We start from the raw sequence: 21463 nt of genomic DNA on the forward strand, positions 1-21463 counted from the left end.
ACTACGACAGTGACCATTTACTTTAGCACATTTACCATTTGCTGTTTGTTGCAGAGAGATTATCCACCAAAGATTCATTCTTTCATCAAAATACACATACTGGTGCAATTATTCCTCCTGAAGATGCTATTTCTGGGGATAGAGTTACAGCAAAGGAAAGGTGAGGACAGCCTGGGTGGTGCGTCCAGCAAGTGAAGGTTTCATAAACATTGCTGTCCTGTGTGTTACTGTCATTTACCACTATGGAAGTTACACACCCAGCTCCAATGCTAGGCATTGGCCCTCAGTGAAATGCCGGTGCACATCCACGTGGCATTGCAAGGACTGCGACAAAGGCTGGCTCATTATCACAACACAAGCAGAAGGGAGCAGCAGCGGTGCTCAGAGACCCCTAAACAGCAGCACTTTTTAGGTCCGGGCCAGTTCTTTATGGGTGCAACAACCTGGCTGAGCTCAAGCCCTAGGAGATACGTGGCCTGTGGGGTCATACATAAAGGGAGAAAGATCATAATGTCTAAGCTCAGAGGACCAGCTCCCAGGGCATCATGGAGCATAGCACTTCAGACATGGGGTAAAAAAAGGGCTAGACAAATGCGTGAGGTACAGGCCTCTCAGCAAGGCAAAGCCACTACCTACAGCTCAAGTTCAGCCTGCAAGGTATGCTAGGTTTCATGAAATGGATGGCACTCACATATCCAGTAGGAAACACTAGATCACCTTCAGGAGCAAACCACAACCCAGCAGAAACTAGCATTGCTCCAATGAAACAGATTAGAAACTAGCATCTGGGGGCTACTACCTGCCTATCAGCAACAGGGAGTTAAGAAGAATTTGGGATTTCCAGTAAGGTCAACACAAACTTCATGAAGTTCAATAAAGGCAAAAGCAAAGTCCGTCCCTAGGACATCCCACAACTTTGCTGCCTGGGAAGAACCCCAGGCAGCAGGACAAGCTCTGCAGGAAGGGCCAGGGGGGATTCTGGGGGCCGTCAAGGTAACCCTACATCGGCAGCATGCCCTGTTGCAGCAATGACACCAATCTTGGCCTCAGCAAATGTGCAGGCAGAGAAAAGGGATTCCTCCCCTCTGTTCAGCACTGGTGACATCACAACTGGATTCCAGAGCCAGTTTGGGCTCCCCAGTACAAGACAGACATTGACAAAGTGCAGCAAGTCCAGCAGAAGGCATCAGGATAGTCAGGGGCTGGAGCACAGGACATAGGAGGAGAGGCCAAGTAAGCTGGGTTTGTTCAGCTGGTAAAAGAGTGGGTGAAGGGGTACTTAATAGCTGCCTACAGACACTTAGCAGGAGGGTGCAGAGAAGACAGAAGTGAACTCCTCTGAAGTGCACAGGGACAGAGTGAGAGGCAAGGGGGATGAGCTGGAACATGGGAAATTACCATTAGATGTTGGGGTATTCTTTTTTTTCTCTATGAGTACAGTCAAACCTTGGGACAGGACACAGAAAGACCAACAGTTCTCCATCCCTTGACAAACTCAAACCTCAGCTGGACATGGCCTTGAGCACTTGATGTAGCTCAGCTATTCTGCAATTCAAGAATCAGGCAAGACCAATTTCTCAGCAGAACAGTTGAGTATCACCATCAGTACTACAGGAAAACTTAACATCAGACTGTTACAGTGAAGATCATGACAAAGACTGTCAAGGAAATGAAAAGCAATAGGGAGAGCTTGTGGTCACAGATCTTCACTAGCTAACAGACTGAAAATATACAGGACCTTTCACTACTATACACAGGCGCATGATGCCCAGGTCTGGTTTGCAAGGTACAATCCCCAATTTCAGGTATAAATCTGTCCTGATGGGTCTTTTTTAAAACACAGGCTTGAGGCTAGAAGAGCATACTAAACCTGGAAAAGGAGAGAGAACTAACATAGTATGGGAGACCAGACCAAGGCAGACAGCAAAGCACTACCCAGAATTCAAGCTAAAGGTGCACTTGGGAGAGAATAGCCCATTAAATACCATCAGCAAATTTAGTTATTTAGGGGGTAGCTGGGATTACTCAGGCAGGAGTGGAAAATCCTACAAGTGGTTGCAAAAAAATTAGAAACAAAGCATGAGCGAGGTGTAGACAGAAAACTCTGCATGTACTTTCCACGCATAGCGAGAAGGACCAAAAAATCCAAGTTCCTGCAGGGAGCAGGGCCAGGGCAGCAGGCAGGCCTGGCAGAGGCAAACGAGCTTCTCAGCCTGGCCTATTCTGTAGCACATGTTCTGGTTTGCTATGTAGGGGCTGCCAGCATCATCCCTCTACAGCAGCACCAAGGGTCGAACCTGAGTCACCAGCCACATTCTGCAAGCAGCTGCAGGAGGATCTGCACCCCTCCCACAGCACCTGTCACAGAAGCTGAAAGTTCTGGGAGTGCTGGGGCTTGTTTTCTTCTTTCTTTGATTGTTTCCTCTATTCACAGCTCAAGAGTGGGTGTTTCTGAATTATAGTAAGTCTCTCTGCTGAGAGGGAGCACCATGCTTCCCTTCACACCATAATCAGTTACAATGCCAAGACAGATAGCTGCACCTTTACGGAGCTGAGCCAGGCACACTTGAGTCTCTTAATACCATGCTGAACAATATACAGAAGGAAAAGCTCTATGACATTTCCAGTCTGTTAAAGCAAATAATGAGGGATAAGGGTTTAAAAACCATTCAAGTGATACAAGTTCCCTTTTTCACAGTAGTTCAGACTTTATCTCACTGGAAGCCACTGAATGTTAAATATTCAAATCACCTCTGGGAAATGGGTATGTTCTGTAGACATAGAAAACTCCCTTAGTCCTTTGACAGCAGTCAAAGTTTCAGATGAAGGAGCAGGCAACAGCTCATGCCACACTCGGAAGCTGCCTTTTAAGACCAGAAGGGCATGATCACTGTGAGGAGATCAGATATTCTAGACAGGCTTACACTATCTTTTGGGTCACATACATTCATTGAGCAGAGTGTGTCCAGCACTGGGGCTGTTGTCTTAGTGCCAGCCCCACTCAGGCAGGATCAGAGCTCTGTATCCATGCAACCTGCCTTTCAGAGCAGCAACTTCCTGACAGGCAACTTCCTTAACCCAACAGAGCTACTACTGAAAAGAAAATACAGCTCCCCTTTCCACTAGTCCCCAGCTGCCCCCTTGGGAACTTGCAGGTCCCCCACAAATTACATGCATCAGCTGTTTCCATCCAAAAGATGGAGATGGCAACACTCACTGAGCAGCCTTCAAACAGCTTCTTGCTAGCGTGACTCATCTGTTACCTAGGAGAGGAGCAGGAGGGATGGATCCATCTGAGGCCATTCTGTAGGCAGGCTGCGCTGAAGCTGCCTACAGCTTCCATCTGCCTTCCAGGAAGGCTCAGCAGTCCCCGACCCTGCCTTTCACCAGGCAGGTGAAAGCAGCCTGGGGACGCACACAAATCCACCCCACTCCCACAATGAGTGTCAAGCCACAGGGTAATGTGGGCAGAAGCATTCTCCTCCAGCTTCCTTCAGCTTCGCAGGTAGCCTACACCAGCATGCAGCCATGGGTATGTGGCCACTCAGAGAGGAGGTGACCATGTTTAAATTAAGACCCTGAATGCAGCCTCCGTTCCCTGGCAGGGAAAGGAGGGAGCACTGCAGTGAAGAGCCCCTGTGGCCTCAAATAGTCACTGCTGAGGTCTGTTAATTTCTTTTGCCAACAGGGTGCAAGGCTGGCGTGTGGCAGGGATGGAGGTGATCTGTCTTAAAGAGCTGAGTCCCACTGTGCAGCCTCTTTCAGTCTCACATTTGCAGTGCATGAGAGAAGGGGCAGCTGAGGACATACATGCTCAGCACACGACAGTCCCAGCATAAGGGGGGCTGCACAGGAGCCCAAGGTTCCCCAGTCCAGAGAAACACAGGCATCTTGGGCCAACAGTGCAGGAGATAAAAGGAATGAGGGACCAGCCTAGCCCTCCCCACCTTGAGGGACCCACAGCCCCCAGCTTGCTCCCAGCCCTCCAGTCCCGTGCTGTTGGAACCTGTGGCCGAGCCTTGATTGCTGCCGCAATTTGAGGGGCCAGGCAGCTCTCTCCTGCCCAGGTTGTTCCCTTGCTAAGGCCCCCACCAAAGGAGCACAGGTCTCGGGGGTTTTGGGGCTGAAAGCTCAGTGCTTTCAGCTCTCCTGAATGGCACCATACACACAGGCCAGCAAAGTGGGACACTGACTAATAGCGTGTGGAGGACAGCGTCCTCCTGCTGTCCTCACTCGAGTCCCTGGGTTTCACACATTTCGCTTTCAGTTCCTTCTGTGCGAGTGAATCAGGTCTGCCATGAAGGCAAACCCCAGCTCCCAGAGCTCCACTAATACTGCAGCTTCCAGCACTAATCCAGGATTTAGATCCTAATGTGTACGGCACAAAGAGCTCTGTGGGAGTGCAAAGCTGCTGAGCTCCCGCCCCACGGTGCTTTCAATGGGATCAGCAGCTTTTCTGCTAGCTGACAAGAACGAAAGAAGGACACCAGCATCCTAGCTGGGTTGGGGGAGCTGTGGTGAGGACAGTATACTCAAGGGGCATCTTGCTTCCATGGTGTCCTTTGGCAAGTGGAAAGGATGTGCCTGCACCCACAGGGACCCATCTCTTCACCACCAGCTGCAGAGAGGGAAGGGGGAGGATCACACATACCAGGATGGAGGCAAATTCCCTCTCCCCTTGGTGACAAAGATCCTCTCCCCTCCCCTCTGCCTGGTTCAGAGTAGGGGCACCAGGCCTAGCAGGGATGCACAGAGAAAAGGAGGGGACAGCAGAGGCAGCAGTGAGATCACACAGGGTGCAAATGTCAGCAGAAGTCATGCACAGAACCACTGATCCCTTGCATGCTTCCCTTCCCACCCTTCACTCCCCAGGGTGGGGATCTGGATGGAGGGCACTGCCAGAAACCACCCAGCCCGTCTAAGGGGTCAGAAACGGTGGGGTAGGGGATGCCAAACTCCAAACAGCAGCTCAAGAGGAGGGCCTTGGCTGAGGCAGGCAGGGAAGCAAGACACACTCTGTCCCAGTACAGAGGCCTAACCAAATTCATCCCTGATAGAAACCAGCACCAGGCAGCTTACTGCTGTCCCTGGGGCATCACTCCCACCTGCCTGAGAGCCAAAATCTCCCTAGCGGCTAACGAAGACAGAAGCAAGAGGTTGGCACAAGGCAAGGGACATGCAGACCAGCACTTCACAGAGGGCACAAGGATGGGCTTGCTGCCATGAGGCAGCAGCAAGGAGAGGAGCCTACCTGAATCTTCACAGCGATAAGCACAGAGCTCAGCTCTTTGTCCAGCTCTTTCAGCACCGTGAGTTTCTTCAGGCGCAGACTGCAGAGCCTGTAAGACAGAGAGAATGGGACACATTCAGGCACCACCATCCCTGGGGCCCTGCCACATGGTACCCGGTGCTCGGAAGGCAGCCTGGATGCTTGGCCCAGCCGCAGGCACACGCTTGGCCGAGGAACACTGGCATTCACACGCCACCGAGACAGCCCATTGGGGAAAAAAGGAAAGAAGGAAAATTAACAGAGCTAAAGCAGGCTTAAGGGATTAGCATGCAACAGGAAGTCCAACAGCAGGCCATGTGGTAAAGAGATCCCTTCCCAAGTAGAGCTGTTGCCAGCTCTGCTTAAACCTACCTTGGCCACAGTGCTGTTTATTTATAAACCAAAGCACTTAAATCCACTCTTATCCTGGACTTAGTTAAGGCAAATGTTCCCATGCAGACATCACAACTCGGCTCTTCTTTTGCACAGTACCACACAGAGCTGACTTGGGAAGCTGGGAGGCAGCAGCCCCGCAGGAAGCCTCATAGAGCAGAGCCAATCCTGGGGACTCAGTATGGTAAGTGGCACTTCCAGGAAAAACCCATGAAGGAGCCTGAGGCTGAGCGAGAAGAGCTACTTTTGCTGCTAGAAGCATTAGTCAGTGCCTGTGAGACAGCCAGCCACCCCGACCTCCTGCCTAGAAGCCTGCAGCAGGACTCCCATGGAGACTACTTGCAAGGAACTATGTGTCAGGGAGCCCACGCCAGACACGTTTTTACAAGCAACACTGGCACTCTCATGTTTTGCAAGCTAGCCTCTGTGCTCCACGCTCAATGTCTGCATTGCTGCAGCCAGTGGTACCCAGGACTTTTGTGGATACCAGTGTGCTGTACCCGAGATTTAGGCCACCATTCCTGAAGAACAGATGGGCTACTACCAAATACCTTTCTGTCTGACACACTGTGCTCTGAGGGCCAAATCTATTCCTCCTTGCCTTTTTTTTTTTTTTTAAGAAGGGAAAAAAAACCTGCTCTTGCTATGCTAATGTACAGCAACAGTGTAGAACAGCCCAGAGGTGGAATGATCCTGGAAAGGGAAAGACAGACAGCCATATTGCAGGACAGGTTTAGCGCTTAGCAAGCACGCACCTCCTACCATGCCCCTGCCCTCCCTGCTAAAATTATTTTAGCTTGTGCACAAGGTTTGCTGGACTGTGACTGCAACCCTGCTGCTCTGTCCTTTGTGTTTGGATAGCAGGGCATGGTGGAGACCAGAAGTCAGGAAGCTGGGAGCGCAGGCAAGCTCTGTCCGCCTCTTTGCCAGATGGCCTGGATTCCTTTAGCCGAAGCCCAGGGCTGCAGCCCCCTAAGCCCTCATACCCTGTGCACCCCAGCACTGCAAGCAGTGATCCCATCTCTGTCCACCCTTCCCCTCTGAGCCTCTGCTTGTAGGAAGGGAGAAATCTTATCATCTAGGGCAGGCTTCTTGCTCCCCAGAAATACTTAGGCAAGGTGAGGAGTGAGCTGTGGGGAATGTGGCCAAAGACAAAGAGGCCACCTCTAGGGCAGGGAGGGCAGGATTGAATGCTAGCCAGAAAGATGGGGTACAGCAACTACACCAGATGTACTAAGGAAAAGCTTGCAAAGAGGCTAAGCTTAGCTAACACCATCACTAACCAGTGCTAACTTTGAGTGTCCCTAGTCCCTAGACAAGCCACAGAGAAGAATGAGGCTTGAACGTATATGGCAAGGACAGAACATCTACTCAAATTTTCCATACAGCATTGATGTAGTCGTGATAGTTACCTGAATGGAAAAGTTATCTCCAAAAGATTAAAACTTCCGTAAGGCTATTCAGTCTTAATCTGAGGATATTGAAAGATTATAATTCTACCTGGCAGTTGTTCTCACTGTAAAAACACGCTCCTTATCCAAACTAATCCACTTATTAGCTCTTCATGCTCCCCTCTGAGGCACTCAGGAGTCCTGTCAGTACCTGGTATTTTTCCTCAGGGAAGACTAAGTGCATACTGATCAGGTCTGCCCACTTGGGCAGCTCTTTTATCTCTGATAAGGCACTTCAAAGCTTGTTTCTTCTCTTTCCATCCCTCTCCAGTTTTCAAGATCTCTTTTACACAGTGGGACACCCTGTATTCTGCCCCTGGTCCTTCCCATACCACATGTAGGAAGGTGGTTACCCCCTTCCACCCTCTGCTCTTCACCCCCTGCAGCACTCAAAGATCTCACTAGCTCAGGTATAGCTTGTACCCTGCAACTCCGACCCCTTCTCAAAACAGTGCTTTCTAAAATACCTCTATCCTTCCCACATTGATTAGCACACATGTTTGGGAGTCTAAACGTACTTACTTGCAGCACAAGAGCACACAATTTTTAAAAGGGTGCTCCCTGGCAGCTTGGCTGTCCCTGATTACCCTCTTTTGATCTGTTACTTAACCAATCTCTGCATCACCCAGATTTGTGTCACTGCTGGGTGTTTAGCGCCAGTACTGGACAGCAGTGGGTCTCACACTAATCCCTGCAGATCTCTATAGGACAGGATCGATCCACAGTGATCAAAACGGTACACCTCTCTGAACACTTCAGCCAAATCCCACAACAACTACCCCATGGTCTTGTCCAGAACTGATCACTGTGCAATCCCCCCAAGTAACTGAACTTTTTGGTAGATAAGTTATAAATCTGGATCTACTTGCTCATATAATTAAAAAGAATAAGTAGAAACTGCTCTTGAGCTGTGGAACTACCTCAAGGACTTCCTCTATACGGAGTTGTGGTGAACATGACCATGTAACACTCTGAAAGCAACAGTAACTGACAGCAGTGAGGAAAATGAGCTCCAACAGGACAGTCTGACAGCTTGCTGCAACTCCAGTACTCCTACACTCCACTACTGGTCATTTACTGGTGAGATGTACTCACCATTTCCTGGTATTATCTTCAAAAATGCTGCCTTCTTTCCATCACTAACTGGGATGGTCAGTCAGCCAAAAATCCCCTTTCCTGATCATGGCTTTTTAAACGTGCAACAAAATAAAGCAGCTCCCTACTTTTCACTCGTTCTGCTCTTCCTCCTTATTCAACCTGGCACCAAGCAGGAGCACACACCCCATCACGGCTGCTAGCTGAGGAGGTACATTGAGCAGGCATGGTACATTTTTTCTGCTGGCACCCTGGGCTGTTCAGTGCTTGGCTTACTGACCACTGGTGAGTGACAGCTCATTCTCTGAGCAGGATTATTTTCCTGAACATTTGCACTGATTTCTTCAAGTGACAGCAACCAGGTTCCCTGGCTTTTGCCTGTAGCTCCCATGCCACCCACAAATGTTGGAGCACATCCACCTTTCCAAGCACTGGCCCTCCACGCACCCTTGTCGACACCACTGCCCTTACCAGATGCACAGTCGTGGGCTAAACCTTCAATAGCAGCCGTTTAGCAGCTCCTCAATATTTTTCCTGACTTGGACAGCTCAGGTTTGCCTTTCAAGGTGATCTCCACCTCTGAGACTGGACTTCTGGAGAGATGCCAGATGTTCAGTGGGGCTCACAAGCTACGGGACACTCCTGCACCCCTGGTCAGTTGTTGTGCAGCACCTATTTCCTACAAAGCTTCCCACTAGATGGCAGAGGGCAGCCAGCCAGGACCAGACACCCCAGGCGAAGGGCATGCCCTGCAGCTCGTCCTCCAGACTGGCTAGCCACCTAGAGCAGTTTGTAAAAGCAGCTTTACCTCCTCTGATCAGATGGGTGTCCAGCCTTACAGCTCACCTCTGATAGTGGCCAAAGCAGGTGCTAAGGGAAGAGCACACAAACAGGATGCAAGCATTGAGATACTGCCTGGAACGCACTCTCAGCCACAGCTTTCTGAAGTCAAGATACTCCCTAGGCAGTAAGTGATGTATGCACGAGACACCACTGATGCATGCAGGGGGGAGGAGAGACCTACTCTACTTTCAGAAACCAAGTCCCTGTTGCCAGCAAACAGGAGCAATGAACTGGGACAGCAGCAGGTTCTTCATCAGGATGGGTAGGTGTGCCAATTACATGCTTTAAGATGAACTGGGATGAAAGCCGGTGGCAGCCTGCTTTGAGAGCTTCCCCAGGGGAAAGTGTGACAGAGAACTCAAGGCTTGCTAGCACACTCTTGCCTCTCTGCCCTCAAGCAACTGCAGCTGCTGCAGTCTAGGAAGGACAAGTAAAGCAAGCTGCACTGAAGTGGGGTAACACAGTAGGATGCAGAGGCTAAAGGCCATGACAACACCCTCCTGGGGTCCCCAAGGAAAGAGCTAGGGCCAGGGCCACGAAATGCCTGCTGTGTATTAGGTCCCCCAGCTGAGCTACACAAGGTGGTGTGCAGCATAACAGCCCTGGTGCTGACCAGCAATCCTCCCCTTGCCACGAGAGGGGCATTTTGGCTCCCCACCACCCTGGCTGGCAGCAGCTTACTACCAATAGCAAATGTCTGCTGTGCTGCTGGATCCAGAGCAGACCTCTGTTACTGCAAATTGCAGTAGGTTTGACTTATCCCAATTCGCAAGTGACCTTCCCAAAGGAAACCCCAAAGCATGAGGGGCAGGAAGACAAAACATCCCAGGTTGCTACGTCGCTTCATTTCCTGTAAAAGCATTTCACAGCTTATGGCTCTGCCTGCCTTAGGAAATCCAGACTGTTTTCTCATGTGACTATTCCTGGTCCCCTCCATCATCCCACCTCCTTCCAAGTGCCTCCAGACAGACCAAACCCAAGGCCAAAGCTCAGACATTCTAGAGGACCAGCTAACACTCATCTTCCTCTGAGGATTATAACAGCAAAGGAACGTAAAGCCCATGCTGAGAAGGGGTTCCTTCTCCCCACAGCAGCAAGTTGGCCACACTACATAGGAGGAGGACAGAGGGCAAAGACATGCTGGGAACAGCCAGTGTTGGCAGCGTATACATTACCAAGAGCAAGACGGCATCCTCAGTCAGGACAAATGGGAGGCAAAGGGAAGAAAACAGAATCCTGCAAGTAGATACGTCCACCTTTCCTTGTCTTCATGGCTGGCTGCTCACAGCTGCCCAGAGTCCTCCTCACAGCCTTGTGTCCTGGTTAGCTCATGCCCCCTGTGATGGCCATTCAAGACAGACAGCAGCCTCTGCTCAAAGAGGCTAGTACAGGCCTTGCCAGTGCAGCACGTTAAATGGGACCTCAGCACCACTGTATTGAGTTGGAGCACCTCATTTTTTCATTTTTCCTATCCTCACAGGAGAGAAAGCCCACCCCAACAGCCCCCACTGTTCTCAACTGACTAGGCAGTCCGTTCTTAACTGCATCAAACCACCATGTCACTCTGTATGTACGTTTATCAGGCATGCCCTGCTCCAATCAGCCCTTGGAAGAGTGCCTAACTCTTTAATCCCTGGGCAGATGACCTCAGAACAGCTCTGGTTTGGTCAGTGACTTGCCCTTGAGCTTGCTGCACCCAGCCGCTCTATTAAACACACTCGCAAGCGGCTTTCCCACTGCAGGGATCATACATGGATGGGTCTGCCCAGGAGCTCTGACTGCCACCCAGAGGCCTCCCGGGAATAGCCTGCTCTCCATCACAAGCTCTTAGCACTCCTCTGTGTTCAGATATATATTTCATAGTATTGCAATACCACCGAGACGGCACAGCCACCCACAACAGATGCGCAGGAAAGAGCAGGTCACAACCCAAAGAGATACAACAGTTAGGACAAGGCATAGCAGACATACCAGGCTGGGTCAAAGGCACCTACAAGATAAGGAGGCTCAGAGAAAGGACGAAAACATTGACAGACCATGTGCATTTCTCAGCCAGCAGCAGTGGCTACTAGTGATCACCAGAAACAGCTATCAGAGCTGCTTGCTACCTGTGTGAAAGCAGTCAGGTGTGAAGCAGGATCAAGCACAGCCAGGTAATGGATTCATTGACAAATGGATTTTGTCTGGAGGACAGAAGATTCACTCAGCATTACAGAGGAGATGTTGGATTTATCTAGGAGAACAGCAAAATCTTTCTAAATACCTAACACGATGTGCAAAATCGTTCTCTTCCCTAGGGCTTTCAAAACTGGTATCCGATAGCTGTAGCCAAACTGTAGCCAAAACTGTTCTTAGACCAGCCATTATGTTTCCCTCACAGGGTTTTAACAGGTTATGTTTTTGAAACAGCCTTGCCAAAAGAGATCAGCCAAAATGCACTATTGAACATACACCAGCCCTAAACACAGTGAGTCACGAGAAGAGAGGCAAATAGACCAACAGCAGTGCTGTGCTCAGGATGCATAGTACTTTTCTTTCCAAAAAGCTAGATCTACTACAGGCTTTCAGCTGCTTTTGTGCTGCCAAAACATTAACATGCAGGCTGTGCACATGGAAGAACTGAACTACTCATAACACTGCATTTCTAATGAAAAAAATGGCTGTTCAGAACAAGAACTAATATCAAGACCCCTCTGCTCATTTGCTACCCATGGCGTAGTGAGAAAGGGTGGGCTGTTCCAAGCAGCAGGGCAAGGCAGCAAAGGCACGAGGTTGCATGGCTTCTTCAGAGCCCTTACAGAGATCCTGGCATCCCAAATCAGGATAGAGCAGGCTTGGCTGCAGCGGAAAAACAGCTCTCACACAAATGCTTGGCCAAGGCTATATACCAAATCAGGGAGTATTCCCTGTTTTCCAGCATCCCCACTAAGCACAGACAGCAGTGATACTCTCAACACAGCGAAGCTGCCCAGGATTCCCACTGGTCAAGCCTGCAGCCGACTACTCCAGAGCATGTGTACTTTCCTTCTCGAGGCTGCTGAGCCGTCCTCTGAGGTTTGGACGTGCCTCGTCACATGGGCAAGCGTGTGCCAGCATCCCTCCAAGCAAATCGCTTCTGAACAAGACAAATGCTGCTTTCTCAGACCAATGCAAATGTAATAGTGGAGGTAAGTCAAAGATAAGCCTACGAGATGAAATGTTCCCTTCGTATTCCCAGGCAGATTTCTCTAAGCACAGCTGTCCTTTGCAGGCTCCGTAGCTACAGACAGCTCCATGGTTTCGGACTCAGCAATAGAGGCAGCCGTGAAAGGAAGTGGACCGCTCTGATCTACTAGCTGTTTGCACTGTGGACTTGTGTCTAGGGCACAAGTGCTTGCCGCTATGCTCGTTTCCAGGATAGCTCAGTGTGGGACACTGTACACAGCAGACAAAGAGATAGCTAAAGTCAATATATAACCTAAATGCCACCTCCTGACCTGAGGACTGCTTCCTCCTGAGAAATGCCACCTCCTGACCCATCCCTGCTGTGGCCTGAGAGCTCCCACACGCTTTGCCACCCTGGAAAGCAAATCGCATGCATCCTTCCTACCCTGATCTCAGGGGTCATTCCCGCCAACGTGGCTAGTCCCGCTGTGGGAGGAAAAAGCAGCTGCTGCTGTGGCACCAGGCCTACCCAGCACCACAAATTCCCAGGCAGGATGAGCACTGCTTGCATATGCAGCCAGCGCAGAACCTGGGCAACAGGAAAGAGACCACTGCAGCCTGTCAGCGTTGGCAGGGCTATTCCTGCCCCTCCTTCCTAGCAAGTCTCCTCTCTCCAGACAGAACTCAATATAGAGCTCTGCCCAGCAGAGCGTATGAGTCAGCAGGGACTGAACCTGCCAGTACAGAGAGTTAAGGCAGGTACCACTGTTCACCGAGGCAAGCTACAGCCTTCTGCCCATCCAGCTTTCCTCTGTGCTATTAAACACTTTCTTTCTGAGCCAAACCACTCCAGGGAAGAGCTGTTCCACCTCTGATGGCACTGGCACAGCCCTGGACCCTGCACAGCTACCAGCCAGGCTGCTGCTCTTATTACAGCTTCATGCCTGCCTGTAAAGCTGCACTAAATGCCTCCCTCACACAGTACAGCTCTGCTCCACAAGCCTCCAGCCTGCCCAAGCAGGCAATGTAACTGCAGTAAGGCAAAACGCAAGGAACAGGTGACAATGACAAGGCAGAGAACACCCAGCTCTCCGCTCTGATGGGGCTGCAGCTTCGAAATTTGAACTGACCCATTTTGCTGCTTGTGAGGCTTTTCTGCACCCTCCTGATACCCAGTGATGTGGTTTTTAAACTCTTCCCCTCCTACTCTTCCATAAATACTAAATGAGTTGCACAACAGGTTCAAAAGCTAAGAGGAAAGACTAAATAAAATACTCTTGGGAACTGCATGTTTCCTAACAAAATTATTTTCCTGCTAACGTTTAATCTGATTCAAGTCAGATACAAACCTGGCACCTCTTAATGTCATTTTACAGTCTGGTCATGCTGTTCTGTGCCAGAAAAAAGTCAGCAACAGAAAAATGCCCTACCAAGGCACCATGGCCTACTGTTATCATTGCCAGGATTTGCACAGGCTGTGACACTGCTATTTGAACAAAGTTGCTGTGCTGTCCTCCCAGATGTATTCGGCCTCTGTTCACAGCTTTCCCCACTGGTTTTGTTTTAAATCTTTTCCTTTTAATCAGTTTGTAATTTGGTACCCACCTATACCTTCACACTGCAGCGCTGCTGGAAGCGCTGCTTTTCACCCACCACCCCAGACCCCTGGGTCTCTGTGGAACTACTTCCCAGGCAAAAGCAAAAGGGATCTGGGCTGACTAAAAGTGAACTTAAATTTTCTGCATGGAGTTTCCCAATGGATTTTTAAGCTCTCTGATACACAGGTCTCTTAACCCATTGATCTAGACCAGTGAAGCCACTGTGCTGACCACACACAACACAAGGGCCCTTGTCTGAAAAGTGGGGGAGCTATGAAAAGGCAGTTGTTAAAATCACAGGACAACAGTCACTCTGTGCATTCAATGTCGAAAGCAAAATCAGAGGGTGGAATGGAAACCCTAAGATCTGCCTAGAAAGACCCTGTTGGCCACTCCCACCTGTCACTGATACAGACATACCAGAGCTATCTCACACACCCCATGGCAAGGAGCTGCATCTTACCTGGTGCTACAGAGCAGATTTCCTTTTAGTATAGAGATGCCTGCAAACACTCTAGTGTATACTGCTTCTCCTCGTCAGTCAGCTTCAGAAATAGCCCCTCCTGGCAGAGACATCCATCTTGTCACATCACTGCAATCCAAAGCTGCTGGGCTGTTTCTACCCAAGCATGCATACTTTTCTGAGGCAGAGATGCCACACAACCCGTGCAGCTGGAGTGGAAGTGAAAAGGCTGTACACGTTGCTGTGGCTCACACTAGATCCCTAGCTGAGGAGTACCACTGTATTTACCGGAAAACCCCAGCAACAGAATAATGCTACGTGGTCTGGTCTATCCCTGTCACATCAGGCTCTCTGGGAGCAGGCATCAAGAAGCATAGACCGGCTGCCCTGCAAAAGTAGAGGAGCTGTGTCCAGGGAGCAGCCTGAGCTTCAGCGAACCAGAGCAAAGGCAGTTTCCCCTTGAGGACCTCTCCAGGCAAAGCACGCAGGCAGCTGCTGCCTGCAGTCATTCATGCTCGCTGGCACCACAAGATTTCCCAGCAGGCTGCCCAGCAGGCACAGCCCCAGCTCTCAAAGGCACTGCAGCTTGGGCTCAGCAGCGTCAGACAGTTACTCACAGGCTGACAGGGCCCTGGGGGCTCCAGCAAAGCAGCACACAGACTAAGCAGATGACACTCCACGCACCTGGAGCTGCTCACTGCCAGCCGCTGTCCCAGCGGAACAGGACATTCTTTCCAAGGATCACTGTGCCCATCCAGCATCTCAGCAAGCTGCAAGCAGAGCCAGGAGCTATCATGACAGACCCTAGCAAAAGGGTCCATGAATAACCTGGTGTGTCTCCTCACCACACCACATTAGAGCCACACCGGGCACATGCAGCAATCCAAAGACACCCTGGCTAAGACAATTTGAATTTGTAACATACATGAAAAATTCAACACCCTACCAACCACTTACTCTCTGTAAAGCACATTTTTGTAGTGCTCACGGGAACACCAGAGTGCCTACTGGAGAACTTGGGAAATGGAGGCACAGGTGGTTTATCATACAATCCTTCCCACAAACCCATGGCAATCTGTGGCTGAAGTGAAGGATTTTCTGCATGATAGATGTACACAAAGCCACCTGGCGCAACAGAGGCACTCCTTTATGCCCATTATCTGGGCATGTGTTGGCCAAGTCAAGCCTGTATGTTCAGATGCAGCGTCCTTGTTTTCTTTCTAAGTACTCTGAATTTCATACAGAAGGTTGTTAAACGTTTCTGAAATGAGTCATCCCCAGCTCTTCTACGCAGCCTGTTAGAAAAATGTATGCCAGTGCACATACCTTGGGACTGGTCCACAGGCAGCTCTGCACCAGCCAACTGAAGCAGAAGAGACAAAAATGTGGCTTTTTTGGTTCACTGATCAAACTGTAAAAGAAGCCTATAAAAGAAATAAAAGCTAGTGCAAGCCCAGAATAATACTGAAAAGTTTTGAAAACAGCCATGAGGGGACACCTCTGAATCTGACTATCTAACACGGAGGAAGTGGTTACGAAGGGCAGGCAATAAGACCACAAGTGACTGTAAAATTCTAGCCAGTTACAAGTTTTAAGAGAAGAACAAAAGTCAAGGAACAACAACATCAGGGAAGCAAACTTAAGTAAAGGCCCAGGATCTGGGCATACCAATAGGGTACCACTCAAAGGAAAAACCTAGTTGAGAAATATCTGGCAGTTTCTTAACAGAAACGCTGTGAAGACATCAAATAACCCACCCTAATGCCTGTATTGAAGGGCAGCACAGCAGCCTGGCTAGATCATACTATCTTCAGTTCTCAGGGCCAAGAAGCAAGCATCTGAAAGATGAAACCAAGTCAAATCACCAAGGACGTGAATAGCAATATGCAGAAACAAGAACAAAACACAAGCCCAGAGAAGAGAAGCCAAGGCCCCCAAAGCATTCATCAGCTTGTTAGTAGCACATTACATTCACTGGTGCTCAGTTTGCAGCTATAAATAGGCTGCTAGTTCAAAGGAGACATGAATCCCTTCCTTGGGATAATCACATATGGAGAAGAGACAGAAGAAGCTGTTCCCCCAGGAAGAGCACTGCTACCCAGGTATAAAAGCACAGGGTCTTTTGTTAGCACAATTCCTTGGGTGCAATCATCCTAATCTTCCCTTGTGTAAGATATAAAAGATAGATCAGAGATTCTACATCAGAGCATCACCATTGCTCCTTAGCATAAGTGACAGGTGGCAGGATCAGCCCAGACGTGGTGGAGGGGATGGAGGCACAGAGGCTGAGGTGAGGGGAGACACAGGTCCACAATACCTGGAGACCCAGCAACTATTCAGAATCTTGGAAGCTGCATAGACCGTTCAACATGCTCAGAGCACCTAGCCTGACAAACACAAGCCATATCTCCAGCAGTGGCAGGGCCTAGGATGCCCAGGCCAACCGTAGCAGTCCTGCCTGCTGCTGGGCAGGAGGTGCTCAGAGCTGCTTTCTGGACCAACCTGACACAGGAGAAGCAGCTCCATCACTGTCACTGCAGATACAGCATGCTTCCCCCCAACACCTGCACTAGAGCAGCAGCCCAGCATCTCCAGGATTCCCGTATTCAGCCCAGTGTGTCCTACAGTAGATAAAAAAGCTAGGCTCCATCAGCTCCCCACTAACAAGCACTCATAGCCAACACAGCATGCCCCAGAGCCATGTCACGATACAGGGAAGTCCCACCCAATCTTAAGTGAACCTCTCATCCACTGCAACACTGGCAATGCTGTCTGGAAGAACCATTTTACAGTATCACTGGGCCTGGCTCTGGTATCAAGTACACTGACACATTGAGGGAACAGGAGTACAGTTTGGTCCTATCCACAGAAGCAAGTACCACCAAGGTCCTCTGATGTCAACTACACCTAAAGATGCTTATTTAAAGGGAATAGCCAGTTATGAGCAATTCCACACAAAACAATGTGGGTTTTTACAGACCTGGAGTGCTGCCAACCCTGCTTTGTACAAGGGGGAAAGACATCCCAGGAACTGAACTAGCAATGGGGAGAATTAAAATAGGCTTATACCCTGAAAGAAGGAAGAAGGTCTGGAGATCTCCCTTTCAAGGCATCAGCCATTGATGGAGGAGGCTTTTGCTTCAGAAAGGCTAAAGAGCATCGCTATGCAACCAGAAAGGAAATCACTCTAGTGCTTTCGAGTGGAAAGGCACAGGCGCTTACTGGGGTCCACAACTAACTTCTGCACTGCTTTCTAGAACCTCTGTCAACTCCCGCGTGAGGCTGAACAGTGAGATTTCAAACTGCCACAGTAGGTTCACCTGAACCTACTGCACACTATCTACAACTGGCTTCTACCTGATGAAGGGTATATGCCAAGCCTGCACTATTTTAGGTTTTTTAATGTGCACTAAAATTGCATTGGCAAATTTAAATGCAGCTTTACAAGAATAATGCCTGCTTAAAATTAGCATGCAATTAGAGAAGCACATACAAGTCAGTTAAAATTGGACCCCACTGAAGTTACTGTTGCCCTTAACAAGAATATATACAACCCTGTCATCCTTCACACTGCAACAGCCAAAGCATGTGCAGCACAGGGCCAAGGCATGTCTTAGCTGTGGGACCAAATTTACCTGCTTAGAAGCAACTAACTCTCCAGCACTGTCACAAGGTGCAAGCTGAACTTGTCATAACCTAGTCAAAAGTGAATGCTCTACATGTAGAAATCAGCCTTGTTGAGCGCAGGGTTTTTGTGAGCTTTTTCTGAAACTTGTTTTGTTTCATCTGCACACAATCGTACCCAATTATCCCACATATCCCAAGTAATCCAACTCATGTTCAGCGTCAAAGGGGCTTCTAGGCAGCATCCATCCATGGTCTGTGTCATCAGGTGACAGCAAGGACAGGATGGGAACAAACAAACAGCACAATCAAAGGAAGGAAGAAGGTTCACATCAGAAGAAGAGGCAAGAGCATCTGGCAAGAGCAGGACCACTGTAGGCAAAAACTGCCACTGGTGGGGAAGCCAAGAATAAACAGAAGTCAGATAGCAAGTCCTGTGAGCACAGCACCTGCCCTTGAAAATCACCTTCCCAGGACCTGCAGTTCACAGGGCACAACCCTCCAGGCCAGGATTTTACAATTAGACCTTGCTAATAAAGTACACAGTCCTGCCCAGACCTCGGGCCAGATTTGTCACTCACAGATGCACAACTAACACTTTTCAGGTAGGTGTGCTTTCTGGGGACCACACAACAGTGGCTATTCACCTGGGCTGAGAACCTCCATCCTTCAGTAATCCTGGGTTTCCCTTCAGATTTCATTATGCTTGAGCCTCAGTGGAGCAAGAATGTTTGCAAAAAGCTCTTCTATTTAATCTCCTCTGTAACGGCCTTCCTCCAAAGAAGGTGTGCGGATAAAAGCCAAGGCAGCACTTCTTAGAGCGGACACAAAAGTTGAGATATTCTATTCAAATCTTTTAGAAAAGAGAAATACACCTAAAAAGTACATTGACATTTTAACAATCATCCTATTATACAGCTAATAAAAACTAGTTTCTGTGAACTTAAAAAAAGGGTTTGCAGGAAAAATGCTTCATAGCTTTAAAGAACTCAAAGTAAGCACAGAGAACTTAGCAGACTGACATCTGGAACCAGAGTTAGCTGAGTGCTAGCCCCAGCCTTGACAGCCATTTCCTGCCCTGGGTACACAGAGAGAATACCTCTGCAAACAGAAATGAAACACTTTGGTTCATTGGCAAGTTGTGGAGTTGAGAAACCCAACTGGAAGCTTGAAAAAGCAGAAAGCTGATTTTCCTCTTTGAACCTCCAAGTAAAAGGGGAGAGTGTATATGATAAGATCTGCTGGCTCCAGACTCTTGGAGAGCATTGAACAGAATCCATTGGTTTCTGACTACTTAAGAATAATAATCCTCCATCCAATTAACTGGGCTTTCTATACAAGACATGTTTAGATGAACGTTCTTATAATCCAGTACTTCTAAAGTAGTTTAGTGAGCTAATTTTAAGGGACTGACTTTGGAGATTTTAACTGAACTTTCATTTCCATACTAAAGCAGATTAATTATTTGTGAATTTTCAATCTAGTCAATACGAAGTGAGTTACTCTCTCGCTTTTAAAAAAGGAAGCTAGAAACGAATATGCTGAATAACTCTATAATTTTTATAGGACTCCAGGAGAAAAGACTGCAGGGAGTTCACATGTGCTTGGGTACACTTTACCTTGGTGATCATCCTGAGCCCACGCTGCTGTCAACAGCTATGCTATAGGCAAGTGGTAAAGGACTTTCCAGAGACAGATTACTGACTTCAATCTGTTTCTGTGAGAAGGTACATAAAGCTTTTTCCATATAGCTGAGATGCTCCAGAATGTAAGAAAGCAGAAGCAAGGCTGCAGCAGAGCCCTGGGGAGTCTGCTAGCAGTAGCAGCAGAATTACTATTAGCATTTGGTACTCCAGCTCTGACCCATTTTGAAGAAAGGAAGTTTATGTTGTCTGACAGCCTTGCATGTTTCTTTTCTCACCACCAAAAGTGACAAGGGATCCAACCATCATCCAAGCCTCTGAGGACTCCTATTAGCAGCATACAGATCTTGAACTCTGTCAAAGAGGCTTGAGGTCCATTGCATTTGCGGTGGCAGAAGTCAAAGATGAGTGCACATTGCCAGAAGTAATTAACATGAAGATGCATTAATCTTGTTGTGCCTAAACAAGATACTCTTCGTTGGCCCAGTATTTTTAGGATAAGTCCTAGTGAGTTTTCTGAAACAAACCTCTCTCCCTGGGACATGTCTTTATGATACGAACTGGTGAGGAACTTCCATCTTGAAATTTATGCCTCCAGCTGAGTCTGGCATTTTAAGACACCCACATTTGATGCTTTTGATCTAGATTTGGACTTCAGTCCCAAAGCATCTGCAGAGCAGGAGACTGAGGTTGTCTTCTTGGCACATGTTACTCTCATATTCAAAGACTAGTTACTGGGCTAAGAATTGGCAGCACGAGAAACTCTTGCTCCTGTCACCCAACATCAATTCTATACACAGAGAACGGCATAAAGCCATCAATGCTCATGAAAACCTGACCTGCCTCACTGACATAAACCAAACTGGCTTTTCCCATTTTGGAAGCAGACCAGCACCTACTGGAAGCAGCAACGTTGAATTAATTTCTTTCACATTTGAGGCAGCTAGAAAACTCAGCACCCACTTGGCTACCAGCTATGCACATTTGCAAAGAGGAAGAGATAGGTTAGAGCCATCTAAGTGCTGATTGCCCTCAGCAATGCAAGGACAGGTCTACCTGCTACAACAGAAGAGGCTGCTGTTGTTCACAAGGTTTATCTTCCACCCAGCCTTACGCACACATTTGTCTGTTTTAAGTACAGTCATTCTTAAAAGGAAAGCATTTTTGTTCTACTGTACCGTGGTCAAACAGTAGCCGTGGGTACAGTACAAGCTTACAGCAGGACACACTGCTGCCCCCCAAGACCTGTCAGTCCATACCTTGCAAGTCCAGAAGGCTGTTAAAAAGCCCATCTCCAAGGTAGCAAAGCCTCAGACACACAAGAGCTACCCTGCCACACTTCCCAATGTCTTTTGCAGGCTGCAAGGCTCTACGCCAGCCAGTTGCACAGGATAAGCCCCTCCGTGTCCATGTCCACACTTCTTGCTGCACAAGATCAAGGAAGTACACCCTGCAAGATGCTGCTTTGTGTAGCAATGCACAGACACAGCCCATGCAAATGCAAGCGTGCCCATGGCCAAGCTCCGCTCTTTGCCTGCCTTTACCAGACTGTGAGCAACGTTCATCCAAAGACCCTTTACGAGGCACTGCTCTGTCTCCAGCACATGACACACAGCCATAAAACCAAGATGGATATGGGAAGGAAAGCCAACTTGCTGTGAACCACTCCCACTGCGGGCTGGCCTGGGATGTGCCATTGCCGAGGGAAGGCAGATAAGGGTGCAGTGAAAAAAGTTCCTCCCACCAGAGCACTCATCTGACAGGAGTCCTGCAGCAGCAATTGCACATCTTTGAAGACTTCTCAGGTAAGAGGAAAGAGACCCATTTGGAGCAGGCTCAAAATACTCCTGTTGGGAGAATGAGGGGTGCAAACAAGAGCTAGTCAAGCCAGCCAAGTTGCCAGCAGTTGGATAGTAATGCTCAGCTCCCACTGAGCCTGG

The 21463-nt window shown here is 48.9% G+C and overlaps 1 protein-coding gene across 2 annotated transcripts in view; it reads right to left on the reverse strand.

The window, feature by feature from the left end:
* LOC142037797 (phosphofurin acidic cluster sorting protein 2-like) overlaps positions 1–21463 on the reverse strand; it is a 69531-nt gene that overhangs the window by 16556 nt on the left and 31512 nt on the right. For both annotated transcript variants that reach the window (XM_075042360.1, XM_075042361.1), the window contains exon 2: positions 5252–5339. In XM_075042360.1, the coding sequence (XP_074898461.1) occupies positions 5252–5339 (88 nt within the window). The remainder of the gene's footprint in view (positions 1–5251; positions 5340–21463) is intronic.

The sequence above is a fragment of the Buteo buteo genome, chromosome 12 (genome assembly GCF_964188355.1).
Source record: "Buteo buteo chromosome 12, bButBut1.hap1.1, whole genome shotgun sequence".
Lineage (NCBI taxonomy): Eukaryota > Metazoa > Chordata > Aves > Accipitriformes > Accipitridae > Buteo > Buteo buteo.